General features: G+C 37.5%; 1 protein-coding gene across 9 annotated transcripts in view; it reads right to left on the bottom strand.

The window, feature by feature from the left end:
* The window catches only part of CIT (citron rho-interacting serine/threonine kinase), an 81,659-nt gene that overhangs the window by 29,698 nt on the left and 25,076 nt on the right, over positions 1–26,885 (bottom strand). For 7 of the 9 annotated variants that reach the window (XM_080407014.1, XM_080407007.1, XM_080407008.1 and 4 more), the window contains 13 exons: positions 19,600–19,705; positions 18,585–18,728; positions 17,117–17,236; positions 13,436–13,606; positions 13,116–13,175; positions 12,508–12,561; positions 11,289–11,429; positions 10,797–10,922; positions 7,785–7,880; positions 5,958–6,074; positions 5,410–5,519; positions 2,275–2,449; positions 681–878 (listed from right to left, as the gene is read on the bottom strand). In XM_080407014.1, coding sequence (XP_080263140.1) covers positions 681–878; positions 2,275–2,449; positions 5,410–5,519; positions 5,958–6,074; positions 7,785–7,880; positions 10,797–10,922; positions 11,289–11,429; positions 12,508–12,561; positions 13,116–13,175; positions 13,436–13,606; positions 17,117–17,236; positions 18,585–18,728; positions 19,600–19,705 — 1,618 coding nt within the window. The remainder of the gene's footprint in view (positions 1–680; positions 879–2,274; positions 2,450–5,409; positions 5,520–5,957; positions 6,075–7,784; positions 7,881–10,796; positions 10,923–11,288; positions 11,430–12,507; positions 12,562–13,115; positions 13,176–13,435; positions 13,607–17,116; positions 17,237–18,584; positions 18,729–19,599; positions 19,706–26,885) is intronic. The other 2 variants (XM_080407010.1, XM_080407012.1) reach the window with 1 other exon arrangement.

The following is a 26,885-nucleotide window of genomic DNA, read 5'->3' as shown; positions in this document are numbered from 1 at the left end:
ATCTTCTATGAAGGAAATACTTCTCAGAATTAAGCAGTTTGAAAGCATCTTTTTGTACTCAAGAGACAGCAACCAGCAGCATGTATTTCAGAATTCATTTACTGGGAGTGGGGGGGAGGTAATTAAATTTTTCTTTTCCTTTATATCATTCACACACCTCACCAGAGACTGAGAGACAAGTGAAAATTTTTAATTAAATAAGCACTGGAATAAAGCTATGTGGAAGAGACACTGGAATGAACACTATTTTCCTAGGAATTTGGTGGGTTTTTTCCTGAATAAGTATCCTCAAAGCAAAGTAACTGATAGAAAAAAAAATCATGAAAACATTTATGATCATCAACTGTATTCAAACTCATGAGACATTAATTAAATAAATCAATCAATCACAGAGCAAAACTCCTAACAATTTCATATGCAACTTTCACCTCATCACAAAAGCAATAATGCCCTTACAATCAATCAGTTTTAGCAGCACTGAACCACGAGCAGGAAGCATTTGTATGGTTAAAGATAATAACACAGACAAAATTCAACATTGTAGCCATTCCTGCCTGTATCAGCCCAAGGCAAAATTCATACCCTGTTCTGAAAATTAAAAATTAAATAGCATAAATTCATTTTAACCTCTTTATGAAACATGCAGCTATATAGGTCATAGTACAAATTTTAGGGCTCACCGTGAGAGCTTGAATCTCTTCCTCTGCCTCAGCTGTTGTTTCCTCTAATTCAGTTTTGGCTTCGCGGAGCTGATTTTCCAGGGCTGTCCGTGCAGCCTGCAGCCCGGTAATTTGAGATTCCCGCTCCTGGAGCGTCAGCTGCAATTCTGTCAACTGCCTTTTGAGTTCCAGCTTTTGTTCTTCATGCTCTAGACTAACCTGAAGAAAGAAAAAGCACCACCTGAATATGAGTTACTAACAAAGAATATATAGGCAACGTAATCTCATTTCAGACCTCACTTTAAGATGCCATTGCCATGTCTATCCCAAAAATCACGTCTTGACAGATTGCTTAAGTCACTGAGAATTCAAGGACACAGCTTTGCCTACTACCTAAAAACTACTGGTTTGCTTTGATAAAGGTTAAAAGCAACCTGGCAATTGTGAAACAAGGGCACAAGAACAGTTCCAGCTGTGAGTCAAATAGCACACCCCAAACGTTGATATAAAAAGCATGAAAGTTGAAGCAGTTTGTGATGAACTTTTGTCACTGAAATTGAGAATCTTTAGGCATAAACATCAATACTAATCTTTAAGTATATGTAAACATCACACACATTTCGCAACTGACTTGCGATTTTCCCTTCAGAATCTTTTTAAAGAAACCAGCCAGATCATCTGGCTCTGGGTTTATTTGAATGGCTTCTGTTGAAGGTTTTCTTGAGGCATACTCAGGGATAAACATGTCATTTCCAGAAATGGATAAGAAATGAACAAGCAGCAGAACAGATCTCAGTGCTCAAAATCAATTCCAAACCTTAGCACCTTCTTCAGGCTGTCTGCTATCCCAAGTGAATCTGTCTGTTGTGCTGTAGATGCGCGACAAGCCTGCCAGAAATCTTACACTGGTCCCAACCAACTTCCGGTCAAACAAGGACATGTGTTGGTCGTCCAACCCTCTTAGCTAAAGGCAAGATTTCAGTCTTAGCTGAAAATTAGTGGAGTGAGACTGGAGAAGGTAAAAGAAGATTTGAAGTGGATCCAAACTAGTTCATACAAAACTAAAAATGAAGCACAGCTCACAAACCTTTAAAAATGCATATTTTCATATTACTGTTAGGTTTCCTTTCCAGAAAACTTCTGAAAAATGTGCATGAAGCAACAGGTCTCCTGCTTTCTTACAGCAATTCGTTTGTGTCCTTTGCTTTCTATTCTGTAGACTCTAAGGCTATGGTTAAGCTGGCCATTGTACATAGCTAAGCTTTTATTCTCTATCCCATAACCACTCTAGCTGGACAATATTATAAGGATATTGTACAAAAACCCAAATAATCTGAGAAAGCAAGATGATCTAAAAGCTCACATTCAGTTAGGTCTAAGAATGACAAATCCTTAATACTTACTTTCATCTCCTTCTAATAGGCAATTTTAAACTTTTTGGGTTTTATTCCTAAGGAAAAAAGTACTACTAGACCAAACTAAATTAATACACCTTATAATTCCATTTTTTATAACACACAGCACTAAAACAACTTGATTCTCCCTCTCGCTATAATACTCAAAATGAGCTACATCCCAGTAAGTTTGTTTGGAGGGATTAAACCCAAGTTTTCACCTCTCGCAGCCTAGTCTCTAACTCCAGCAGGCGGTTCTTGTCGGTGTGATCTTGGTGACTCATCTTTTCCAATTGTTCTTCTAATTTTCGATTCTGGGCCTCTAACTTTCCAGCTTGTGTTTCCAAGTAGAACTTCTGTTGCCTGAGCTCTGAAATCATCTCCTCTTGGGCTTTCCTGATAGGAGAAAAGCACAACTGACAAATCCAAAATGTCCTTAACACACATCTTCCTTATTCACCCCAGTGAAAAGGCATGCAAGTTTCCTGTTAAGTAGAATAGTTAAGTTCATAGCTCAAATTCTACACCCAGAAAAAAAAGTCAGCTCTTTATTTCTGTCTGCAAAAGATCCATGTACTAGTGTAATCATTAACAAATGCCCAGAACACTAAAACTCCATGTTTGCAAGTTGTACAGAAAAATTAACCTTGAACACAGTAATCTACAACAATATTTAAGCTGCAGTTCATTCTTCTCATTTCACCAGTTCCTTGATACATGTTTTTCTATACAGTAAAAATAAATGCTAAGAATAGTTGCCTTCACACAATGTATTTCAATGAGAAAAGAGAAACCCTATGATTTAGCGTTTGAGGGGGTAGTGTGTTGTGGGTTGTTTTGTTGGGTTTGGTTTTTTAAATTGTAATGGACTTAGAACTTGACCTACATTGAAGTGAAGCTTTGTTGTCTCTGATCAAAGTCCTAATCTACAAAGTGAACAAAAATAATAACTTGTGCTCATAAGAATTTTGAGAGCTGGCAACAATTAATTATTACCATAATAATTTGAAATGAATAGCTTTATTGTAAAAAGACCATTTTTTTTCTTTTTCTTCTTATTTTCTTTTTTTTTTTTTTTATTATTTACAATTCCTGGAATCATTTTATCATGCATTGGAAACTTCTGCCTCATAGTGTGCTTTCTACTTAGACGTCTCACAAAGCTCTACATATAATAATGAATTAATATTTTAAGAAGTTCTCTGTGAGATAAGCTGTTATTAATCCTATCCCAAAGAAATTATGTGGGTTGCTCACGATGAAATAGGAAGACTTAACAAAACTAAAAATAGAACTTAAGTCTTCTGAGTCACATTTCTCTACATTGCACCCTTTTCACCTTTCCTTTTCTTTTTCTTTTTTTTTTTTTTTTTTAAATACCTCTACAGATTATTGCCAGCCAGAACTGTCAAATGGTCTTATTTCACTTCCTACTGTTTACTGGGCTATCTTCTCAGGAACCTGATATTCACTGGTTTCCTGAGATACTGATGGAACAAAAGCTAGCAGAGTTGTTCTCTCCTCCCAAGGCTTTAATCACTAGTTCTCGTCTTCAAATATGTTCAGATTAGCTGTAGCTTTTGTGGATTCAAAATACAGTCCAACAACAGATTTGTACATTTTCATCACCACAATTCACAAAATAAGCACAAATTAACTAGCTACATGCATAATGAAGCAAGTTTCTCTTAAAATATTTTTAATTCTGTACTACCTTCTACCAATCCTGCAAAATTACATTACTTGACAATATAACTCTCAATAATCTACTCTAAGATTTTTTTTTCCTTGTTTCATATGGATGTCCAGTCAAGCACCCTGCTCTCAGAGGACGCATTTAGCTCAGCTAAGTTCTTACACTCAGTTCAGAACCAATGACTGTGACGCTAGACCTTGCATATGCTTCCCAGGTACACACTGAGGCAATACTTCTGTTTTATTTCAGACTGAAGGTAAGTTACGATTTTTGCTGCCTCAGCAAACCTCCTGGGTGATTAACTGGAGGTCATCTGGAGCATAAAGCAACACAATTAAATTTCTCACTTATTTTTGTGAATATTTTTGGCTGCTTAGGCTAAAATAACTTGCCAGATATTTGAAATCCAGCAAAAATTGGAGCCATTACGTATCTGGAAGCATAATCACCACTGAAAAGGAATAAAACCAAAGCAACTCTTTGCCAAAATTCATCCTTGCTTGATTCTGTTTAATATTATAGGTGAATCTATCCAAGTGCTTTCCATAAACATGACATTCTTCCAACAGTTGACGGATACTGAAAACCTTTTTGCAGGCAGCCAAAGCTGATGCATCTCTTAAATCAGTAAGAGCGTATACTACTTTAGCACTAACTTGAAGGATATATCAAACAACCTGTGCTCTTTCCTATACTTGAAGTAGAATGCCTTTAAGTAATTTATGAAGGAAAATCATCATTATAAGGACAAAGGAATCTCAGCTAAAATCCAAAGCAAAATAAAGTTTGGGCAGACAAAAAGATCTGACACAGAATATTTCCTCTGTGTCTAATAAATAAGGATTCACCACAAGAACAACTGCTGATTACATAGTGATTCAAGATGACATTAGATCTTGACCAGTAGTATATCCCAAAACCACTGAACTGCCTATTACACCAGTCATTGATGAGAAATAAAGAAAGGCTGAGGACAAGAAGGCAACAGAGATATATGCTGGGTTAGCATATATCTCTACTGCCTTCTTGCTATCTGGGTTAGGAAGAAAACAAAATTAATTGAAGCAGCATGCTGAAGCTGGGGTATCTCCTAGTTTACATTACTTCTGCCCATTTCAGTAACAAAATACCTCATTCTTGCAATCAGCAGTTCAAAAACAAAAAACATGCAGAAAAACTCTTGACTTAAAAAAATCTAGTTTTCTTACTTGCCTTCTTACCCATCAGAACAGGATGGAATGTTTGTGAAAGAAAGGTGTTTAATGTTTTCAGTTTCAACGTTATGTAACTGTCACAGGAACCAAGGAAAATACAAATCTATTACCAATATGTATGTTCAAAAAAGGAATACAGGCTTCTCCAGAGATAATTTAGAAATTAAAATTATTACTATTCATTTAACCTGCACAAAAGCACCAGCCTCAAGAAAAACTCTGAAGTAAACACTGTAACACAAACCAATTTTCCTAGTCGTGTTTGAGGAAGTACAAATCAGGCAGTGAACCACAACTATTTGAAGAACAAGCCTATTTCTGTATCACTGAAAAACAAGCAGAGAGCACAGGAGGCATTCAAAAAAGAACCACTTTTACATTAAGAGAACAGATCTTACTGAGAACTGTTCAGTAGTGACCAGTATGATAGCAGTTGCTATACTTACATGTTCCTCTGGGTAAAAAGGCTGCTATTTGCTGCCAGTTTATTGGCCTCAGACAATTCCACTATTCTCTGCTCCAGTGATCTAATCTTCGAATCCATTGCATTGATCATCTGAAACAGAGAAAAGTGCCTTTGAGACCACACAATAGAAATGATTATAAAAACAATGTTTAAAAAAGTTTGAACTTTTTCCAGAAACAAAAAAAGTAAAAAGAAACTGATCAAATGGCCAAAAGAACATTGCAGATGCAATTACTGGAACTATTAGAACGGCTTTTTACTGCTTTACTATTAGGGAAAGCAACCATTATATTATCAATGCACAAAATGATGGGTACACAGCAAGGTACGTGGCTACTTTTAGGGAAATATTCTCAAAGGTACCTTGAACTAAATAAAAGGGTCTTTTAAAATTAGTATTAATCAGTGGATTTCCTTCAAAACAGCTCAGCAGCACTACAAAACCTCAAAACCAAGATTATCATGCTTGAAATCAGTCTCAGAAAGCTACTTTTAAAATGCTTCAATTTCCAATTCAACTATACATACCGCCTTCTGTTCTGCCAGGACTTTACATTTCTCACGTGCTTCTTCTTCATGTCTTCTAAGCATATTCTCAAGTGCTTCCTTATCTGCAAGATCTTTCTTCATCTGATTTTCCAACACCTAAATGAAGACATTTCTTTTGTCTAAATTATATCTGTTTCACTGGGCAAAGGGCAAGCAGAAAGAAAATTATCAAGATAGAAATTTTTTTTCAAGCAACTGATCATATCTCAAGCAAAATTAAAGCCAAGATGCAATTGCATGACATCCACGGAAGAGCAAATTCCAAAAAAGAGCACTCCCTCAGTTATCTCTGAATTTAATGATGGAATTTTATGAAGACGTGAAGATACTGTAGATCGGTTTAATTATTATTTTAATTCATATAAACTGCGTTCAGGAAATATTCCATACTAATGCAACAGACAACAGAAAAACTCTATACCCCAATAGTATAGTAGAGGAAGTCAGGAAGTGCACATCCTTTGGCTGCCCTACCAATATGGCTCAGAAGTATTTTGTAAGTTCCATAAGTATGCATGTGAAGGCAACTGAGACTCCATAAATTCTTCACATTGGAGACATCAAATAAAACGGCTAAGTAAAAGACTTCTTTTTGTGGCACGAACACCTTTCATTAGGAACAGGACTGAAGTAACTAACTGTTACCTTTATGTAAAAATACATGCTACGTATGTATGTATGTTCAGAGCTTTAAATCAGTTGTTAAACTGAAGGTCATTTCCTTCAAGACAAGATTTCAGAAGCACAAAGCCCGGACACCACAGGATATGTTTTATAGTTCCAGTTACAAAAATCCCATGTCCTCTTTCACCCAGCTTCCTGATTCCTCCCACTAAACCCTATATCATATGTCCCTGTAATACACTGGCTCTCTTTTTCTAATCGCTATCCTCTTTTCCAGTTTTTATGTCATCACTTCTCCTTTCCCAACATCTACCTCTGATCTTCCTGCTTTCTATCACTTTCCTCTCATTACTGATTACCACATGCTTTGGTCTGCTGGGAAACCTTCTTTCTTCTCTTTTTTTCCCCTTCATATTTCTCCCACAGAAATTTCTTTTCTCCTCTTAAATACTACATCCTCTTACATTTAAGCTGAAATGTAGAATTAAAGTCCTAGGTAAATGTACTAGATTAAAATTGCCGAAAACAGATTATGCTTAGTGGAAACAAAGATTCTGACAAAATGCATTTACTGACTGACATACTGCAGGTTCTTTAGAAAAATCCTTAGGCAGTGCACATACTCTTATTTCCCAATTTATTTTTCCTAATTTTAGATGGTGTCTGATTCTATTTCTAACCATTTGTTAGTCTTATGCTACCCTGGAAAAGACAAAAACAAAGTGGGCGGTTTCTGTGGCTTCTTGGCAGATGTTACAGCTCCAAAAAGATGGAATTTCAGAAACGCTCCAGTATTTGCTGAATTTAAAACTTGCAGGTAGGCTGTGTGAATAGTCATAGAAAATCATCAGTAGGAGCCGAGAGCTTTCTCAGGATGTGAGATCCAATAGCATGAAGTATTATTTAGTCAGCAATAGTCAAATCACAATAAACAACTGCCTTCCTAAGGTCTGACTTCAAATGCCACCTGTTTAAATGCAGTGCTAAAGACAGATAAAGTACAATGGCATGGACTAGAAGAAAAACTTATTCAGATTCCACAAGCTCTCTGAATATTTCAGTAGTGGTAAGCAAAAAGGCAACTCGTAAGACAAAGCAATCACAGCCTAAAGGCAACTGTTTTACCCTGAACTCGTTCTACCCACAAAAGCTTGTAGGAAGATGATAAGAAGATATTTTTACTTTGAGTTTTTCCTCATAGAATTGTTCCTTCTGCTTCAGCTGCAACTCCAGATGTTGTGCTGCAATCTGAGCCTCACGGTGCTTTTCTTCCAGCTCCTAAAAGCAGCAGAGATTCATATTCAAACACAAAGTAGTAAGTGCTGTGTGTATGTGTTACACAGGTATCAAACATTCATTCATTCTCTTTTTTAAGGCTTCACATTATAAAAATCCCAAGACCAGGGCTGTCATAGTAAAAAGAATTATAAGAGCTGCACATTATCAGTCTTAAGCTTTGCATATCGCTGGTGATGCATCTACTGTAAAGCAGATATACTGCTAAAGACAAAGATTTCTACTTCCACAGTATGAATCTCCATTTCCCAGTACAGTATTCCCAAAGATGGGCCAAGGAGGTTTTGTGAAAACAAGCAGTTACAAACACTTCATAGCTGCAGTGGCATCACAGGAAGTTCAGATCTATTTTTAACAGGGTCTTTCACTTGTTTTCTCACAGAAAGCCTCAATAATGGGGCACTGCTGTCTCTGCTTTTCATACTACATTCAAAGAGTGGGAATACTATTTACTTGGCTATATTCCGCAGACGGATGTTGTCAGAATAAATATTTAGAAATTGGTTGGAAATTGTAAAGTGCAGGATGCAATATACGTGGTAGAACATAGCAGAATATTTTTAATCTCTTTACTTCACATCAGATAGTTTGAACCATTCTGCTGTCTGACTATATTATACCTATAATCCCCTTTCAACAAGGCAACTCACAAGAGTTTAACTTAGAACTTTATGCTCATTCATTGTCATATTTGCCATTCCAACAATTTCCTTAGAACAAAAGGCAGAACCAGGTCTGTCATGCACTACCACTGGATTGACTCTTGCAGAGACAGGTTCAGGTTCTGGGATGCATCCAGGTCTTCTGTCTGCCTTCATCACTGAAAATTTCCTGATATTTCTACTTTAGCCTTTTCATATTCTCTTTGCTGATCTTCCTCATCTTGAAAACATACAAAGACTTTTTTGCTCCAGTAATTGCAACAGACCTCTCTTTGCAGAAGTGAGAATCAAAGAGGAGGTTCACCAAAAGTAGGTCATCTGCAGTGCCTAGTACCCAACACTTCTGCAAGGAATGGAGATTGCTGCTTTTTGCAATTGAAATATGTCTCCCAGCAACAAGAGGGACAACTAACCTCCCCCAGAAGCCCACACGTTTCAGGTCCTGGCAAAGAATCAGACAACCGGAGCAGCAGCAGTTTCAAAGCTACCAGCAGACTGCTCATACTGTAGCAGAAGCTTCATCAGTTTCTGCAGTGGCACTTAACAGCCAGTGTGGGCTTAAAAAGGTAACCTCTTACCATTCCAGTTCTCGCTCACTATTCTCTGTGTAGTGCTAACTCAAGGTAACCTCTTACCATTCCAGTTCTCGCTCACTATTCTCTGTGTAGTGCTAACTTTGCTATGATGCTATTAACAATGATCTACACTTTCAAGCAGTAATAACTTCTCTAACTTGTTTTCTTACTTCTTAATCAAGTCTCTACAGGCAGATCAACAGGTATTTCTCAGGAACTGCTAATTGAGTATACATGAAACCAATGCCTTTATTCAACAATTTCCACCTTATTCTATGCAATTCTATACCTTCAGCTCCCTTCCTACCTTTCTATACCAGGAAAGGTCAAAAGTCATGAGGCAATGAACAGGGTAGAAGTGGAGAAAAAAAAGAGTACTATTACCTTGTGCTCCCAGATGGAGCACTAGGAAAGACTTTGTAGGATTATTTCTTCAACAACTGACTTTTTTATAAAAATACTATTGTGTGCCTCCAAATTTCTGTCAGAACTCCATGGAAACTATCTATAAGAAGAGCTAAACACATCCCATGATGTAAAACAATTAGTTGATATTTCTGCATTCTCTTCCAGTTTTTCTTCCACAGAGAATGTAATCAAAACCAAGACACAATCCCCAAATATACACAAGGGCTTATGAAACAATTCAAAGTTTTACACTATTTCTAAACAGAAAGTTGGCTTTCTGCACAGCAAAACCATAGTCTCCCACTTACCATGCACTCATGTTATCAAAACAATTTGAAAAAATCAGCACTGCTAAAGAGCTGATTCTACTTTTCTTGAGAGTGCTCTGACATTCTAATGCTGAAGTCCACTTATGCAGCTATTACCCAGAACAAGTATGGGTTATCTGTTGACTCGAAATACCATTATTTATACATTTTCATTTGGCCTTTGGCCTTCCTCAGGTGTGTCTATGCTCAAGATTGCTACCAATTAAATGTAGTCTTTCCTTTTCATATTGGCAACATAGAAAGAGAACTCATGAGAAACACAAAATTAGTATAATTATTTCGCTATGAAACCATGCTTGTGTCCCAGGGAAGTAAAAGTATTAGAAACACCCTCTGCTTGGTTCACTGTAGACTGACATACCAACTTGCTATAAAGATTTAATAGGTTTAACAAGGAGAGAAACAAGAAATTGCCATCAGAGAAGATATGTGGGTAAAAATGGATTCCTGACAAATATCACCTTTTTTTTTCCCCCAGACAGACAGTTTAGATAACTAATTTCTCTCTGCTTCAAAATGTAAGCATTTCAAGTAGATCTGACCTCTAAATTCCTTTGCAATTTAGTTTAAAAACTAGACATCAATGTTTCTATTGTTGCAGTATCCTGTCCTGAGAATGTTTCGCTTCTGAAACAATCATTAGGTAATTCATTTAAATATTACTAACTTGACTTAAAAGTGCTCCCACCGAGACAACTAGAATTTTAAAGCAGTATTAAGACTAAAGGTATAGGAGTGACTTTGTAACTAAAGCTTCAAATAGAATTTGAGCACTTAGGCATTCTCTAGTATGACTGGTACAAGAAACAATTCCCTTTATTCAACAATTTCCACCTTACTCAATGCAATTCTATGTCTTCCGTTCCTTTCCTAGCTTTTCTTACAAACTCCTACCCTTTATCTTTCATTTTCACCTCTACTCACCAGAATTTTTTCTGCCATCTGTTGAATCTGTTGAGATTTAGTTTGAATATCTTCCTTTAGACGGTTTTCTCTTCGTTCCACAGTCTCTAATCTCTTCACTTGATTCTCCAGAGAATGGCGCCGTTCCTGTAGAGCAATTATTAACTGCCATTTAGGCTAAACAACTCTGCATTATCACAAAGCAATGAGTAGCTTTTGGAAAAAAATCATCTGAAGCAGTCAATATATGGTAGTCTTTTATATTTGAAATCACCATCATGCCTCAAATCCCTTATGGTAACCATACGTCCTTATTGAGTCCTCACTGAAAATAAGAAGCCTCTCAGTTTTCTTCAGAGAAATATATGCTATTTAATGGATTAGTGTCCACATCACTTTCCTGTAAATAGTTACTACAGGAATACAGGCTGCGCACAGTCATTCACATGAGGGTGCCTAAACTGAGACACATGCCAGTAACTAATTTCCTCTGGATAGACATTCTCCACTCACCTCCGCTTCAAGCAATTTCTTTTTTATGCTTTCATTAGAATCTTCCCGATTCTGCAGCTTCTCTAACTCCTTCTCAGCTCGCTCCTTTGCTTGACGGATATTCTGAAGAAGTTCAGTTGCCTCTGAGCTAGCTTTCACAGCCTAAAGGTCCAAAGAAAAAAAAAAAAAAGAAAAGGTATTATAGGAAAAACACACACAGACAAACTTGGTATGTGAAAAGTTCATAACCTCGAGATGGTCAACATTCTGATTGTTACAGAACTTTGGCCTAGCCATTTAAAATTAAGACAACCTACAAACACGTACAGGAACCCAAATTCTAACTTCTGTTACATAATTCCTTTTTGTTTCATAACAAAATGAAAATGCAGGAGATCTACATGCTTTACTTGCTGTACTGCAAGTTTCTAATTGTCTCTATGTACTAGAAGTAATGTCTACCCGCAAATTCAGCTCAAGTTCTTGGAAAGAACTCACAAAACACTCTTACTAAAACACTGGAAGAATAACTCATTGGCCTATAGGTAATTCCTTGGAATTAATGAAAGGAGAAAAGGGGAGGGGGCATTAAAACATGACTGGTTTCAGATATGAGAAGTACTATTTCTACATACTTTTGGCCTCCTATTCATATTCTAGATCACTAACCCTTGAAAAAGCTCTCTCTCAGGAGATGCCAAGCTTGAAAAGCTCTCTCAGTGGACTATTATGACAACCCCTTTCTTTTCTGCTGAAAGATCCCAGTAAGAGAAGTTCCCTTACTCTTTGTACAGTGCCTTCTTAAGTGACAGACTGACCACAACTGCAAACATGAGATATTAGTACTTCCTCCAGCTTACATACCAGGAAACTAAAGCAAGGCCAACATGTGTTTTACTAGTAAGTTAAAAACATCTGAACCCTGTCTTCAGAAGCAAGGGCCTAGTGCATTATATACGGCACACCCAAACTGGCCTTTTAAATCAGAATTTCTCTACACTACTCCAGATCTGACTCAGCTTCATTTGTAAAAATAAACACTGTTGACATGTCTCAAGAGCTGAAAGCATATTGAGAACACCAATGATTTCAGATACCAGTTCCCACCCCCTTTTCCTTATCATCCCCCATGCTATGACTAATTCTATTTTTGAGGACAAAACAAAGCACACCCCTCCTCTGCATTAAGGTTTCATTGGAAAACCGTGTGGAAAATTCACTTTCACCACCCAGACATTACCTTTGTCAGCTTTTCCTGCAGCTCCTGGATTTTTGCCTGTTGCTCTGTATTGATCTACAGTTAAATAAAAAGATGGGGGGGAAAAGTGGTGTAAAACCAAAAAGAAAAAAAAATGCTCTCTACTTATGATACTGTATTCATTTTAATTCACTTCACAGAAATCTACCTATAAATGCCACACACCAAAATGCTCCTTGGCAAATCTACTCCCATTTTACTAATTTCTGGTTGATTTCACATTTTGGTCACTGGGTAAATTGTTCAGTGTGAGAATACTCAAAATTCTTTTTACTTTTCATTTGCTGTTCTTTATTCATAAAGAAAACCCTTATGTATCACTTCCTAACCTAACTCCAAACTCACACATAACGGCCTATCCTTGCCTAGCTTCTGAACACAAGCCGTTAAGAGCAGGATATCCAAACATAGCTTTATATCAAATCAGGAAGAACAGTGAATCACATCAAGAAAAGATGAAAAGAAAAATAAAATAAAATAGAGAAGGACGTGAGGCTGTGAATGCCACTGACTAGCCAAAGACACTCTTGGTTTCTGTGCATAACATGAAAGACCCAGGAAGCAAACTCCAGGATGCTGAAGTAGCATACCTTCTCCAATTTGGAATACAACTCTCCTGCTTCATTTTTTCCTTGATCTTTAACCTGTAACTTAAATATAAAATATATAAAAGTCTCAGGAAAAGTTGTAGTACACTCGTCTTCTATCCAGTCATCACCTTATGCAATTTAAACACAAGCAGTTACACAAAGTATAAATTACATTGAGTGTACAATTGAAAGATGTTTTTAGTTGGACAAACCATGCTAGTCTTTAGAGGAGACACACACAATGTGCGTGTGTGTGCATGTAAAACAGCGCTAGAAATTCAAGCAAGCATCAGCCTCCTCTCCCATGAAGCCTAAACTACCTTTTGCAATTTGTTGTGACATTCAGTAGCTTTACGTTTGAATTCTTCAGCTGCCAGTCGGGACTCTCTCAACTCCGATTCATAAAGATCACTACGCCTGCGAGCTGAAATAAGATCCTCTTCTAATTGATTCATCATCAACCTCATTTCTTCTACTTGAGCTTGATATTCCTGTAGTTGTGGTGGAACGGAATGAAAAGGGATTACGCTTTAAAGTCAGCAGGGGAAATACCTGGAGCAGCAGATCCCAGAATACTGATTGTAGGCAAGAGCTGCATTTAAAAATATGTGGAAGAAAAATAAAGTACAAAACAAAACAGTAAGAGCTAAATAAAATAACATATCCATGGTGTTCTGGTTTGAGTCTTGCCATTCTCAAGTCAATACCTGATAAAGTCAAAATATTGACTTTTTGAAAGTGGCTTTACTGCAGAAACACGCACATACATCTACATACAAATGATAAAAATTACTTACATTTCTAATTTCTGAAACAGAAATGTGCCTTTGAGTTGATGTCTCTACTAAATGCCCAGATGCTCCCTCAAGACACAAATTCTCAGGCTGATAACATGACAATTACCACAGATCTGCACAGCTTGGGTAAAAGGAAAGAAGGAGAAGCAGAGGGGTAGCATACTGTGGTTTCTAGCCATCAGTCATTTCTCTTGACAGAGTTAAGAAGGATCATATTGCTCTGTATGGGAGACAGCCTAAAATCAAATATTAACTTTAAAAAATTGTCTAAAAATCCATTGCCCATAGAAGATATTTGCCTATATGGCCAGAAATAATGATTCCCCATGCAGGACACTACAAGATAGGGCATCTGGATGGGGAAGGTGGGAGAAGAAAAGAACATTTGAATTGACTATCTCAATGTGATGGGGTATTCAAACTGAGACTAGCTTGTGAGATTGCTTCTTGTATCTTCTCTGGAAATAGAGAATTTAATTGTGTTTATTTAGCATTTACTAAGTCCTGCAAGAATACATGTTATAGAATTACTCTAAACAAAAAAAAACCCCACAAAACAAAAAACCAAAGTATTTTTTATGAAGCTGAGAACAAGTAGAAAACATGCACATCCAGAGCTAGGAAAGATTATGAAGGGCTGACAGTGGAGGAGTCTATCCTTCTTTCCATTTTAATATCTTGCAATATGCCTGACTACCCCCATATTCAAAAGAGTAACTGTCTCATGACAAAATTGGGTTTGTCATCACTTCTTCCAGACAACCAGCTGTCTTTAGTTAGACAAGTGATTGCATGAACACTGACCCTAATGTCAGCCCATGATTCTCTAGCAACATGGAGAGCTTATGCAGATATTTAAAGCAGCTGGGCCTTTAACAGATTGCTTTACTATCTGTTACAGAGAGCATGGCAGAATGGCTCTTTGGTGTTTAATCCCCAAATTGATTCTCCAGCTTGTAAGGCAGACAGGGGACCTACTCTTTCCAGTTAGTATCTCTGCAGATGACCTTATTTTCTTGCTGGAAAGAATTAGAGCCTTATAACAAGTCAGCATACATGAACTCAAGTATTTGTTTCATACAGATACATTTGTGAATTAAAAAGGCAGAATGGTTTGAAGGAATACATGTTCTGCTCAGAAATCATGATTTGTTAAGACTTCCTAAAATACTCAGCTTTTATATCAGCAAACACTTGACCATGGAATTACAGGTATGACTACAGTTGCCGTTGTGAAAATGAGTGTTTGGGAAGGGAGGAGAACAGGGAGGGAGAAAAGAAAGAAGAAGAGATCATTAGTAATATTTCAGGTTTTCTTGTTCCTTCATGTCTGCAAGACTATCTTTGACTATATCTCATGATCAGGTCTGAAGAAACAGACCACATCATTCAAGGTGACACAGAACAATACCTCTTGCATATGCACTGGTCATCATTTTAAAACTATCAAGATGTACGTAAGTGCCTATTAACGGATAGGCAAAGCTCAGAGCATATACCTGAAGCAAATCACATCAAGGTAGCCACACACAAATGAGTGGGCCTTTCAAAAAAATATAGATCCTGATTTGTTTCAAGTGGTGTCCATTCATATGGGTCTTCATCAAGTAACAACCAGAACACAGGCTTAGTTAAAAATAAAAAAAAAACCAAACGCTCCAAACAAAGAATAAACCCAAACCACTAACCCACCATTCTCTTCCATTCAAGTACCTGTAGGTTGAACCTACAGTCTTGCCCTGAAAATACCAAATATCTAATTATTGGGTTTTGAAGATTCTGATTTGCTGTTAATTTTACTCATTCTCTCTCAAGCTTCAGGTTTTTAACAGCAAAACTCAAAGGAACTCTTTCATCTCACCTCCCAGTTCCCTCTAACGTAAAAATAATGATCCAAGTATTTAATGGCTGAGATCCACCTGCTGGTATGAGTCAGCAAAAACATCTCTGCATATCTTGTTGTGGTGTTCTTGCACATAGGTTTCAGAAGACCACCCCAGATATGAAAGTCTACAGGATATTCCAGATTCACTTGTTGACCTAAGCAGCATTTTCATGTCATCATGAATCTTCACAAGTGACATTAAGAGATTCTGGGACAAAACATTTGATTAAAAATTACTTGCATTATCTTTCCTCTGTTACATGCATCTGTACTGCCTAAGAATCTATTGATATTTAACATCACCAAAAATACATTGCAATATTTAAAGCAACTTTGCTAAAAAAGCACCAGAACACAGAGGAATGAGTTTTAGATCCCTTGTATTACATAAAACCACCATCCAGAAGAGTGTTGTAGAGGTCTATGGAGGCCTGCTACATCCAGAGGGTTGTTTTTGCATTTCATTACTTTTTACATAAGAGCTGTTTGTGTCTGGAGAATTATTACCTAGATTTCTGGGCTTTCTTGTCTCAAACACTATGAAATTAGGCAGTTAATGTTTGTAAAGTGCTTTGAGGATGAAAACCAAAAGATAATTGCAAAGAATCATTTGAAAATTTCAGTTTCTTTTTCTCAATACAAATGTTGCTATTAATTCATAAAACTGAATGGATTCTGTCTTGTAGATCATTTTAAATCCTAAAAATGTCTACATTTGTCACCACTTTTTAATCTAATTTGACATTTTTTTTCCTTATGAACAACCATATGGATTAATGAATTTTCAACGTTCTTCTGGTGGAAAAAAATTATTTACTTTGCAAACAGATTAAATTTGGAAAAGAACAGTTAGGCAACACAGAGTCTACTTTGAAAGAGCATTAAGCATTTTAAATAGTCAGATAAGAAAAGGGGGGGGGGCGGGGCAACCAACACAAAATTAAGGCTAGCTCTGTTCTCTCCCAGGTGAAGATTCATTAACGTTGTGAAATTTGTATAACTTGACTATTTAAAATGGACAGTTCATTTCTAATGCAACATATTATGAAAGTATTGCAACTTCCTCCCAAGCTGGTTTTATAGATAAAGTACTTCCAGGACTAGAAAAACTTGAAGTTTGGAGTTTGTGCTGACTTGCAATATACACAGAAGTGTAATTTTGTTGCTTCCCATTTTGTTTAAAAAAACATGTGGAAACTCACAGATTGGGAGTCATCACAGCCTACCAACAGAAAACATAATCTTGGCAACAGAGCTGGAACACGCCAAGAGTGCCTATTTGTAGACAGCCACTCTGCTCCCCAAAGAAGCAGGTATACCTGTTCTTTGATCTCTTGCAGTTTTCGGCTTTGCTCTCTGATATCATGAAGTAGCTGTAGTGCCTTATCATCTTCCTGAGACACCTCCATCCTTGCCTGCTCCAGGCTTCGCTTTAAGCTCTGCAGAAAGCAAAACGTTCAATACATAGTCTTTGGTTTTTCAGATGGCTGTACAATAAAGATCTTTAGCTCTACAAATGCCTTGACTGCAGTGAGGCATCACACAAAAAAAAAACAACCCACGAGACACCAATGATGGAACCCTAAAGAAATTCACAACCAGTGCTGCTTCCATCTGGACAGAAGCAGCCCATTCTACAAACACTGTTTACTACACTTAAATCTTAGTTTGAAACTCTTACTTCTTCACATCAGGTTTACAGACAAAAACCAAACAGAGATCACAAAAGGCATCCATTATTGACAGCATTTATCTATATTTTATCTAGCACTATTAATACACAACCTAGATACAATCCTTCAACTTCATGTTACTAACAATTCTGTTCATTTTTCTGCTTGCTGTTCAGTGTGTTAAATCCCTTAATCATCATTAAACTTCTATAAAGAACAGAAGAGCTGCCTCTGTATCTCACCACACACCTTACCTGCAAATTTTAACAAACCAGTGGTCCTCCTATCAACTGTGTATTATACTTCAACAGAAAGATAGAAACTGAATTTTATTTACCTAGTAGCATTTGGTATAGGAAAATCACTCAGCCCCATTTTAAGATCTACTTCCCAACAAATCCACCCATCAGAAATGCTTTTCAGCCCTCTTGAAACAGAGTACTATCTGGATTTTGGTTCTTGGTACAAGACAGGAAGCAGAATACTACATCCAACCGAAAATACAGAGACTATTCACCAGAATGAAAATATCCTCAGTGGAATCTTGCCAGGACAACTGGGCAGACATTCCAGCTCCCATGAAAAATGCCAAATGATCTTTGAAGGCATCGGTTTACAGCCTTATTTTTATATTCTACCTGAAAAACAGCACCTATCCTAGCATCATCCCTGACACTATGCTGGGGAACTGCATCAGTCTGAACTCACAATACTACAGACAGAGGCAACACCATTGTTTCCTAATACTCATACTTGTCCTTGAAGACTTCTCTCTAGGTACTGCCTAGGCCTCATCCTCTTCTGGCTAAGAAATCTGCAAATCAAACCCAAGCACGTTCTAGCACAGCCAGTAAGACAAACAGCACAAACAGCTTCAGCAAGACCAGGACAGTAGGTACTCCTGTATGTTCTAAGCACATGACCATGAAACAAAGTTTGAATAAAACTATCAAACAAGCCTCTGCAAACAATTGAGGGCTCCGTGTTCAACAAACATCATCTCACATATTATTTTCTCTCCATCAATACCCCACTGAAGCCATGATGGAAGAGAAAGGGAAAGGCCACCAGATTTCAGGCCTTCAGAGCTGAAAGAGCTGGTGTAAGGGCTCACACTGCATTCTGTGATATAGGTGGCCAGGTCCTGCTCCAGGAGGGATCGCTGGGTCTCAGAGGCTTTCAGTTCCACCTCCTTTTGGCTAAGTACAGCCTCCACCTCTGACACTCTCCGGTGCAAGCGCGTCATTTCCTGCTCCATCTGCAATAAATATCAAGAAGTTATAAAAGGGGCTTCAAAAGCTTTGTTAACTGCTACTTTCAGAGCTCTGTTTGTAAGGAATTTGTCTCCAAGAGACTTCTAGCTATGTTTCTCCAAATGGTGTTTAAATTCCAATACCATTGTCTCTGCTCCAGGAATGCACAGTTCTTCTTAAGGACAAGTAGTAAGTCTAAGTCACCCCATTCATTCAAGCTGCTTGTTCATATTCAGTCATTCTTCGAACCCCAGTTAGCAAAGAAGACACAATCATTTTTCACCTGACTTGCAGAGATGGGTCACTTTAACCTTATCCCAAATCCATGCTGGACCAGAAGATGGTTTCCCCCCATCTCCTTGTCAGGAGCAAATGGTCAAATCCAGAACAGAGCAGGGAGAAAAGTAATCGAACTCTCATAAAAGTCTCAAACAAGCAGTAAGTTTTAAAAGACTCCACCAGGTTCCCTTTATTGGAGCACAGCCACTGTTACAAGATGTTCACCATAACCAGTGATATGACAACAGTTATGTAAGTAGAAGCTGATGAGTTAGGAAGAGAACCTCAGAACAGTACTGCTGTAATTGTGCATATCATGAAGAGGCACGGCCTGCAGGAAGAAGCAGTCGTCTGTGTCACGCTGAGAAAAGGACTGTTTAAAATCCAGAGCCACTTCTTGTTAAGATAAAAGTATCTAGAGCAACAGCATGGCCTAAATTCATCTCCCTTTGTATTGGACAGGAAGCCACCTCACTGAAGGAAAAGCACTTTGCCCACCACGAGTCTGGATGATCAGCAGCATCTGACAGATCCCTGGACATACAGTGGTTGCAGATTCCTGGAGCAATGGAGATGGCCAATCGCATAAATAAATACCTTGTGACACTTGTCCTGGACCTCTTGGAGTTCTTTGCTCTTGAGAAGAAGTTTCTTTTCCATGGAGCTGACCTTGGCTGGAGAATCCACACTTGAAAAAGCAGATCTAAAAGAGCAAAGCCAAACAGCACATGAATATAGGCAAAAGGTACAGAAATCTGCATTTATGCAGCCTTGGTAAAGTCACTGGGTACTTACTCATACCGGGATAAAAGACAGGTGCAGCGATCACAGTCTAACAGCCATCATTTCAGATCAAACATACCATAAAACCTGATGACAGCATATCATTATCAAATAATCCATGTGTACTCCTGGTTACAATATTAATATTTTCCATCAGTGGCTTATGTCAGAGTGCAAAACAATAAATCACAGCAACATTTTTGCATAACTTGTATGGATTTATAAGTGTAACAAAAACAAAACAAAGTCAACGTAACCATTCAGAAAGATAACAAATTTTCAGAGAATTGCTTTATATTTTGTGCTTTAAACAGGCTTTTAAGTTCCCATCAAAGCATAAAAGCTCTAAAAACTTTAACATGCCATAATTTGCATCACAGGAAGAAGGGTTTCATATCCTTAGTTACCTTCTGTGAATCAAAATTGAAACTTTCTTATACCAATTCATATGATACCTACAAACTCAATCAATATCAATATGATTAGTCACACTGCAGAACTTCAGAGTTCCACTTATAAGTAATTTTTTCATCAGACACAACTTAACTGTACTATTCAAAACAATGCGAATCCAGAAACCTGGGGAAAATATTTACATGTTCTTAAGCTTTCTGCCTAATTGGGACTCAACATTTAAGAAGTTTACTGTTTCTGTTAAGTCTAAATTCATTCTAGAAAAGTATAGGAAGCCACTCAATATTTTGGAGCATATTTTTAGTGTTTTGCAGTCTTAAATATATAATTTGCAACCAAAAAATTAGGCAAACACATCAAACCATAATTTTAAAAATCACATTCTCCCTCACAAAAAATGATTCAAACTAGATATTTAAGCAGTTAATGATAGAACGAGTGTTAACTGATAGATGAAAAAGCAGAAGTACAATGAAGGTGCTAATAAAAGATCATACAGTCTGCCCACACATTGCTTTCTGCTTCTCCTGGCCACAGTTTGGTATACAGCCAGTTATCCCCATGGAGAGAAATGAGCTTTGAGCAGCTCTCTGCATATAGTCATACACCCACACACAGCAGCACAGTCTCTTCTTAACACCAAGGAAAGTTTGATTCCATCACCACCATTTTTCTGAGAAAAATCTACTCCTTAATCCAAACAGATATGCAGGATAGTCACAAAGAAAAAGACACATGGATTTTTATGAAAATGCTGCAGCAACATATCTGTATCAAAACAGACCTTCATTACCACCACCTCAAGCAGTCATTACAAACACTGTTTTGATATTAGCAAACAAACGGCAAAATCCACCAATTCTGCCTTGAAAGGTCAAATATTAATATTTCTTCAGAAACCTGATATGGAAAAACTTAGAACAAAGAATCCTGCATGTCAACAATGCAGATATGATTAGCACTAATAAAAAAAAAATGCTAAAACTGAATGCTTTTTAAAGCATTCCTTTAGTCCTGGTCCAATCAATCCAATCCATCAAATTATCATATTTAAAAATCAATTTATAAAGCGTGTCTATACTCCTACAGAGAAAAGGAAACCATCTGAGGAAGATGCATATTAAATCCTGTAACAGCTGGGTGTACAAACAAGGCTAAAAATGAATAGCTGAGAAAAGCAGTCTAAAAATACAAATTAAAGCTCACATTAACTAAAAAAGAACTAAGGAATCTGCTTTAAAATGTTAATCAAATATATGTAAATAGCTGCAAATGTGTACCGAGACAAGTCTGAAAATCTTTTTATAATAAAAATTCAGCTTTACAGGTCTGAACTGTACTCGCTAAAGCAATATTTCTTTTTAATTATAGTTTCAACATAAGCCATCACCTTTTCACTTTTATTCTTTTCATATTTGAGGCATTACCTAAGAAAATTCTAGCCAGTTCTCAGAGACCTGGTTTTATTGGCTGCTTCTATTTCCCCTCCCTAAAGGGGTTTAATTTTATTTGTTATTTTTGCTCATTTATTTTATTTGCTATTAAAAGAATCAGAGCCTAATATTACAGGCACCATTTTGCATTTCAAAAGCCTCTCCTAGCAAGCCAGCTTAAAGCATCCATATGCATTGCAACACAGGAAGTAACAGGACAGATTCAAGCAAGAAGACACAGCGCTCTGCAAAGACGCGTTGTTCAGCCAGGAGTGACGGAATGGGACAGAGCACAGGAGACTTGCACTGACAAAAGTTTGAATTTCATTAGGTGACTGTAGAGGGAGCTGCTCCTCAGGGTTGGTGTCAGTTTTGTAAGGAAAGAGAAGGCTACAAACTAGAACTACAATCTTTCTTCCTCATCCCTGTCCAAAGGGAGGAAGAAATTCCTTAAAAATATATGTCCTGGTGACAACAATTTTCCTGCCATGGAAACAGTACATCTTATCCCCAAGTGAAGCTGATTACAGTTAGCACTGGACACACAGTTTTTAGGAGATATCCTTTTCCCAGCAATTCTTTCCTGTGTACAAATTATATTAGAACAACGTCATGAATATCCATACAACCTTCAAAGTATCAGAAAGGGGGCAAACAGAGGAAATCAAGAGAAATGGAATACTGACTAATCTAATAAGCCTTGTCATGGTGATATGAGCTCTCAACACAGCATGACAAGGTGGAAAATACCCACATTGCTGGGGCACTTACATTCTTCCTCAGTCAGCATCCTCTCAGTAATTAAACACATACAATCCAACATCAAAAGTCATGATGCAAAGCCATCATTCAGATTGATACCAACTCAGAATATTTCATTTAATTAACTGCTACATCTGGATCAAGTCTCCTAGCACAAAGAGCAGTTTCTGCTGTTCCCTCTGAAGTGTGAAAAAAAGACTAACGAAAGGTAAAAGCATACATCCACAAGAATATTGCAATAAAAGATTAAAAAAAACCAAAGTCAATTCTACAGTACCAAGCGCTGGCAGCACTAGCTGTGCCAATTTATTTTCAAAAGCAGCACTGCCTGCATGACTAAAAAACAAGTTAACTTACAGCTATCTAGTGATTTCACAGCTAGATCAGCAATAGCCTCAACCAGCAGAACTATCAGCAATGGTGCTAGTTGTGTAAAAGCTCCTCCAGTCTTAATGTGGCTGAGATGAAGAAGGAAAATGTATTAGTACAGGAAGAGCTGTAAGATGATTCTGGGGTATCAAACTCCTGTCTTGACCTCTCTCGTGCATCATACCTCATACCCTCCTTTGTCCTTTTATGCTGCTCTCATAAACCCCCAACTCACCTGTGCTTCTTCCTTCTCACAACAATTGACACCATCTGTCCTAATCCTGGCCCCCACACAACATGCCTATAATCTCATCCCCCATCCATCATGCTCTATTCTTTTTAGCATTATACTCATCTGTACCTTCCACCCCCTCGTAAATTCTTGCTCAGGCCTAAAAAAAAACCAACCAAAAACAAACAGTGATACCATCAATCTGTGAATAGAGCTAGCTGAAGAAGCATATTTTTGGTATGCTCATCCTGTGCTTCCTCTTTAATCTATCTTTGGTGAAAGAGTTTACCAGAACCCAATACACTGTTGGAAGAAATCAGTAATCCTTCATTTTGGAAGAATGGCCCATTTTAATTCTCAGTATTCTATAATGACAATCATTAATTCATATCAAATTCAAAACCAAATAAATAAATAAAAAGAAATCTTGAAAAATACCAATTCGTAGGAACTTACAGAAATATTTGGACCATCTACCAAAGCCTCATAGACCACAGTTCAAGAATTAGGATTACCATTAACATATTCTGATAGATAATTAAAAAAAAACAAACCAAACCCACATCAGCAACTGAGATTAGGTACTAGTCCCACTGTCGGCCTTGCCTGTGAATCATACCTCTAGGTTCTGGTTTAGCAAGTATTTTATATTAACCTAAGTTAATCATAAGTAGTCAGGCCCCTTTAGCATCTTACTCCCATCTCAGAGAGGACAGAAGCAGGCAAAAATTTACAACATAAACTATTTTTTAATTAGGTATTTATTTTTTTATTAGGTATTCATTTTTATTAGGTATTTTGGTGTATTTGATTAGCCCAGGATTCACAATGCATTTATCTTATGCCTAGACTAGGCTTCTGCTAGTCACCTGCAAATGACAAGAACAATTTTCTTTCGCCACTTGATGCATATTTCTGGCATCTATGGTTTTTTCTCCCTTGTTCTAAGCACTGGAGATCAGCCAGTTAGGGACAGGAAGTAAGGTGGAGCTGGCTTTTAATGGAATTAAACTCTCAGTTGCCTGTTACCTTGTCACAGTCACACACTCACAGCCAAACAAGCAGCCAGATTCGCAGTCAGACAGGCATTTCTCCCCATATCAAGAATTCAGAGGCCATGACGGGAGAAGGAGTTAGCTAGTCCTTCTCTGCAGCCTGATCCCAGTTCTTAGAATTACACAGGAGATTTATTTAACAAACACTTTGCTAGTACAGGAACATATGACACAAGCAATGCCCTTGATTTCTCCTAATTGCTTCCTACAACACATTGTCATGCCTTTTGCTCTTTTGTTAAATCTTACACTTGTTATAGGGTCAAAAATTCTTTCCAAAACTCATGGTATGGGGCAACACACAGAACATTTGAACTCAATGGACCCTTCTAAACTATACACTGACTATATAATTTCTGGCAACAGGTCTAAGTGACTTAGGTGAACCCTTCTAAGCCTAAGTGGTTGGGAGAAAGAGGAGAATGGAAAAAGATAACTCTTTTATCCTTCTTCTGTCCTATTTTTTCATAATTGCCTTTTTTCTTAAGTATTTGAAATTCCTATCTCAGCTATGGATTCTTACTGTCCAGTGAACATGGGCAACAGAATAACCCTAAACTTCGTAGCTTGACAGTGCTGAAATTAAAAGCAATGAAAGTTTCAAGGACCTTATTAATGGCACTCCGCAGTTGCCTGGCCTAACTATGAGCAGCACTAGAGGCATTAGAGCTATCATGCTGCAGACACAGGAAAACAGATCTGCATCACTTAGCAACCATATGGGTGAGACTTTCAGAGAAAAGATTTTAAGAAGAAAAAATCTGGACTGATAAACTTGATGACTTAAAACCTTCCAGACAAGGCATCCCAGGGTTCACAACAGATAAGCTTACTCCCCATTTACTGTTCTCTTTCCCATCTAGAATTTGATTTTCAAGCTTATGTGGACAGAAACAGTCCTTTATTTCCTCAAGTAAAACATACACCACACAATATTTTATAAGTAAGAAGCTACCTTTATGACAAAATGTTGCAGTGATACTAAGAATAAACTAGTCACCGCATTATTTAAAATAGATATCTTCAAGTCTCCATACACTCTTTGCCATATTTAAATCACCTTTGCAGAACAACATGCAAGTATTTACTGCTAAAATTATCGAAGTGCATTTATCGAGATCTCATTCAAAAAAAGAAACCACTAAGATCTCCTTATATTAAAATTATTTTGGGGGAAATTAAGTACATGATGTCTTTCTGTTCCAGGCTCAGGAAAAAAACAGGCCACATTAAGCATTACACATTAAGAAATTTTACTTCAGTCAGAATTTATCCAGAGCACATTATACCCCCTCCCAGCTATTACCAGAATTCAAATATAATTTCAATACGCATTTTCGGTACTAGCTCCACAAAGAAAGCATATCAATCAATCAGCTGTATCTATATTACTTTTCAGCCTTCCACCTCCAGCACAGTTACATGATTGTTCCTGAGACTTTACCTCACGCTTGTCTTCAATTCTAGTCCTGGGCCCCGATTACATATACATTTTTACTATATATATATGGTCACTGTCGAGCCTCTTCTGATACATGAACGGTCATGTAGCCTTGAGAGATGGAGTGCAATTCCCCATGCAGAAAAGACAACACTAAGTTATTTCACTTCTAAATCAAGGTAGATTTTATCCCCAGGTGTTTTATAATTCTGCTAACAATATTAGATCATTTCACCAAAAGAACACTTGTTTTGGTTTTTATGTCCTCTCTCTTCCTTCCTCTTTTGTCATAAAAGCAACTCTGCTGAGGAGGGACAGCCGAAGATTCCCTTTTTATTACTGGCATAACCATCGTATAACCTTGATTCACAGTGTGGGCAAGATCAAAGATGTCAACAGTATCACCAGGTTTGGCTACACACTTACTGCAGAGCAACTACCACAACCAATACGACAAAAAAATGAAAACTTCATTAAGACAGATTGACAACGAAGTCCATTACTGGAACTAACTAGCAGCAACAAATGATGGTTGAGACAAAAACACAGCACCTTAGTGCATTGAGTCACTAACCCAGCTAAAGCCATTGCATTCCTGAGAGGCCTCATGATATGAGGTAAGGACTTCTCAACTTAAGGTACTGTACCAGTACTTTTTCAATAGCCCTGTCATCAGAAACTAATCACTCACCACACCAAATGCTTTATACCATACTATTTATATTATTCTTTTTCCCCAACTCTATTCTCTCAGAAAGCATGTTTTCTTTCAATTGAAAACTATTTTTTCCAGATCTTTAGCTCCTTCCACAAACACTTACCCTGCATACTTCATCTGAGTCTCCAGTCTCTTAACACACAATACAGCAATGTCCAGTCTTCATATTTAACTTGACCGAACGGCACACAGTCAGCTGCCATGAAGCTCCTTCTCTTGTTCACTGACCCATTACTGCACATTCCAGATTACGGAGCTCCATTTCTGTGGATCACTGATTCAAGCCTTACACATCCCCAGCACTTGGTGCCCACTCTCTGACCCAATAAAATAACAACCACCCCCCTCCTTTTTCCATCTCTGAACTCCTCAGTATTCTCCTTCTTTCAGGAACCTGCAATACCAGAAATGCAATCACCTACTGCTCCCTGGTTAACAGCAACAACTAATTCAAAGTATTTGAACAACCATTTTAGCAATAACTGGTTTAGACTCAATCATTCCATTCCTTTCCCTCCCTCTCATCCCAGAAATAATTACAGAACGGTAGGACATGTACAAGCCACAGCAGCAACAGATAAAGCCAGAAACTGGCAGTTTCCCTAAAGCAGAGTACAGGCCAGTTAAAACAGCTTTTCCCCCCACACACCATCCTCACTGCAACAAACCTTCGCAT

The sequence above is a fragment of the Falco punctatus genome, assembly GCF_963210335.1.
Source record: "Falco punctatus genome assembly, chromosome: 1".
NCBI lineage: Eukaryota > Metazoa > Chordata > Aves > Falconiformes > Falconidae > Falco > Falco punctatus.
This window is presented reverse-complemented; position numbering and strand designations above follow the sequence as displayed.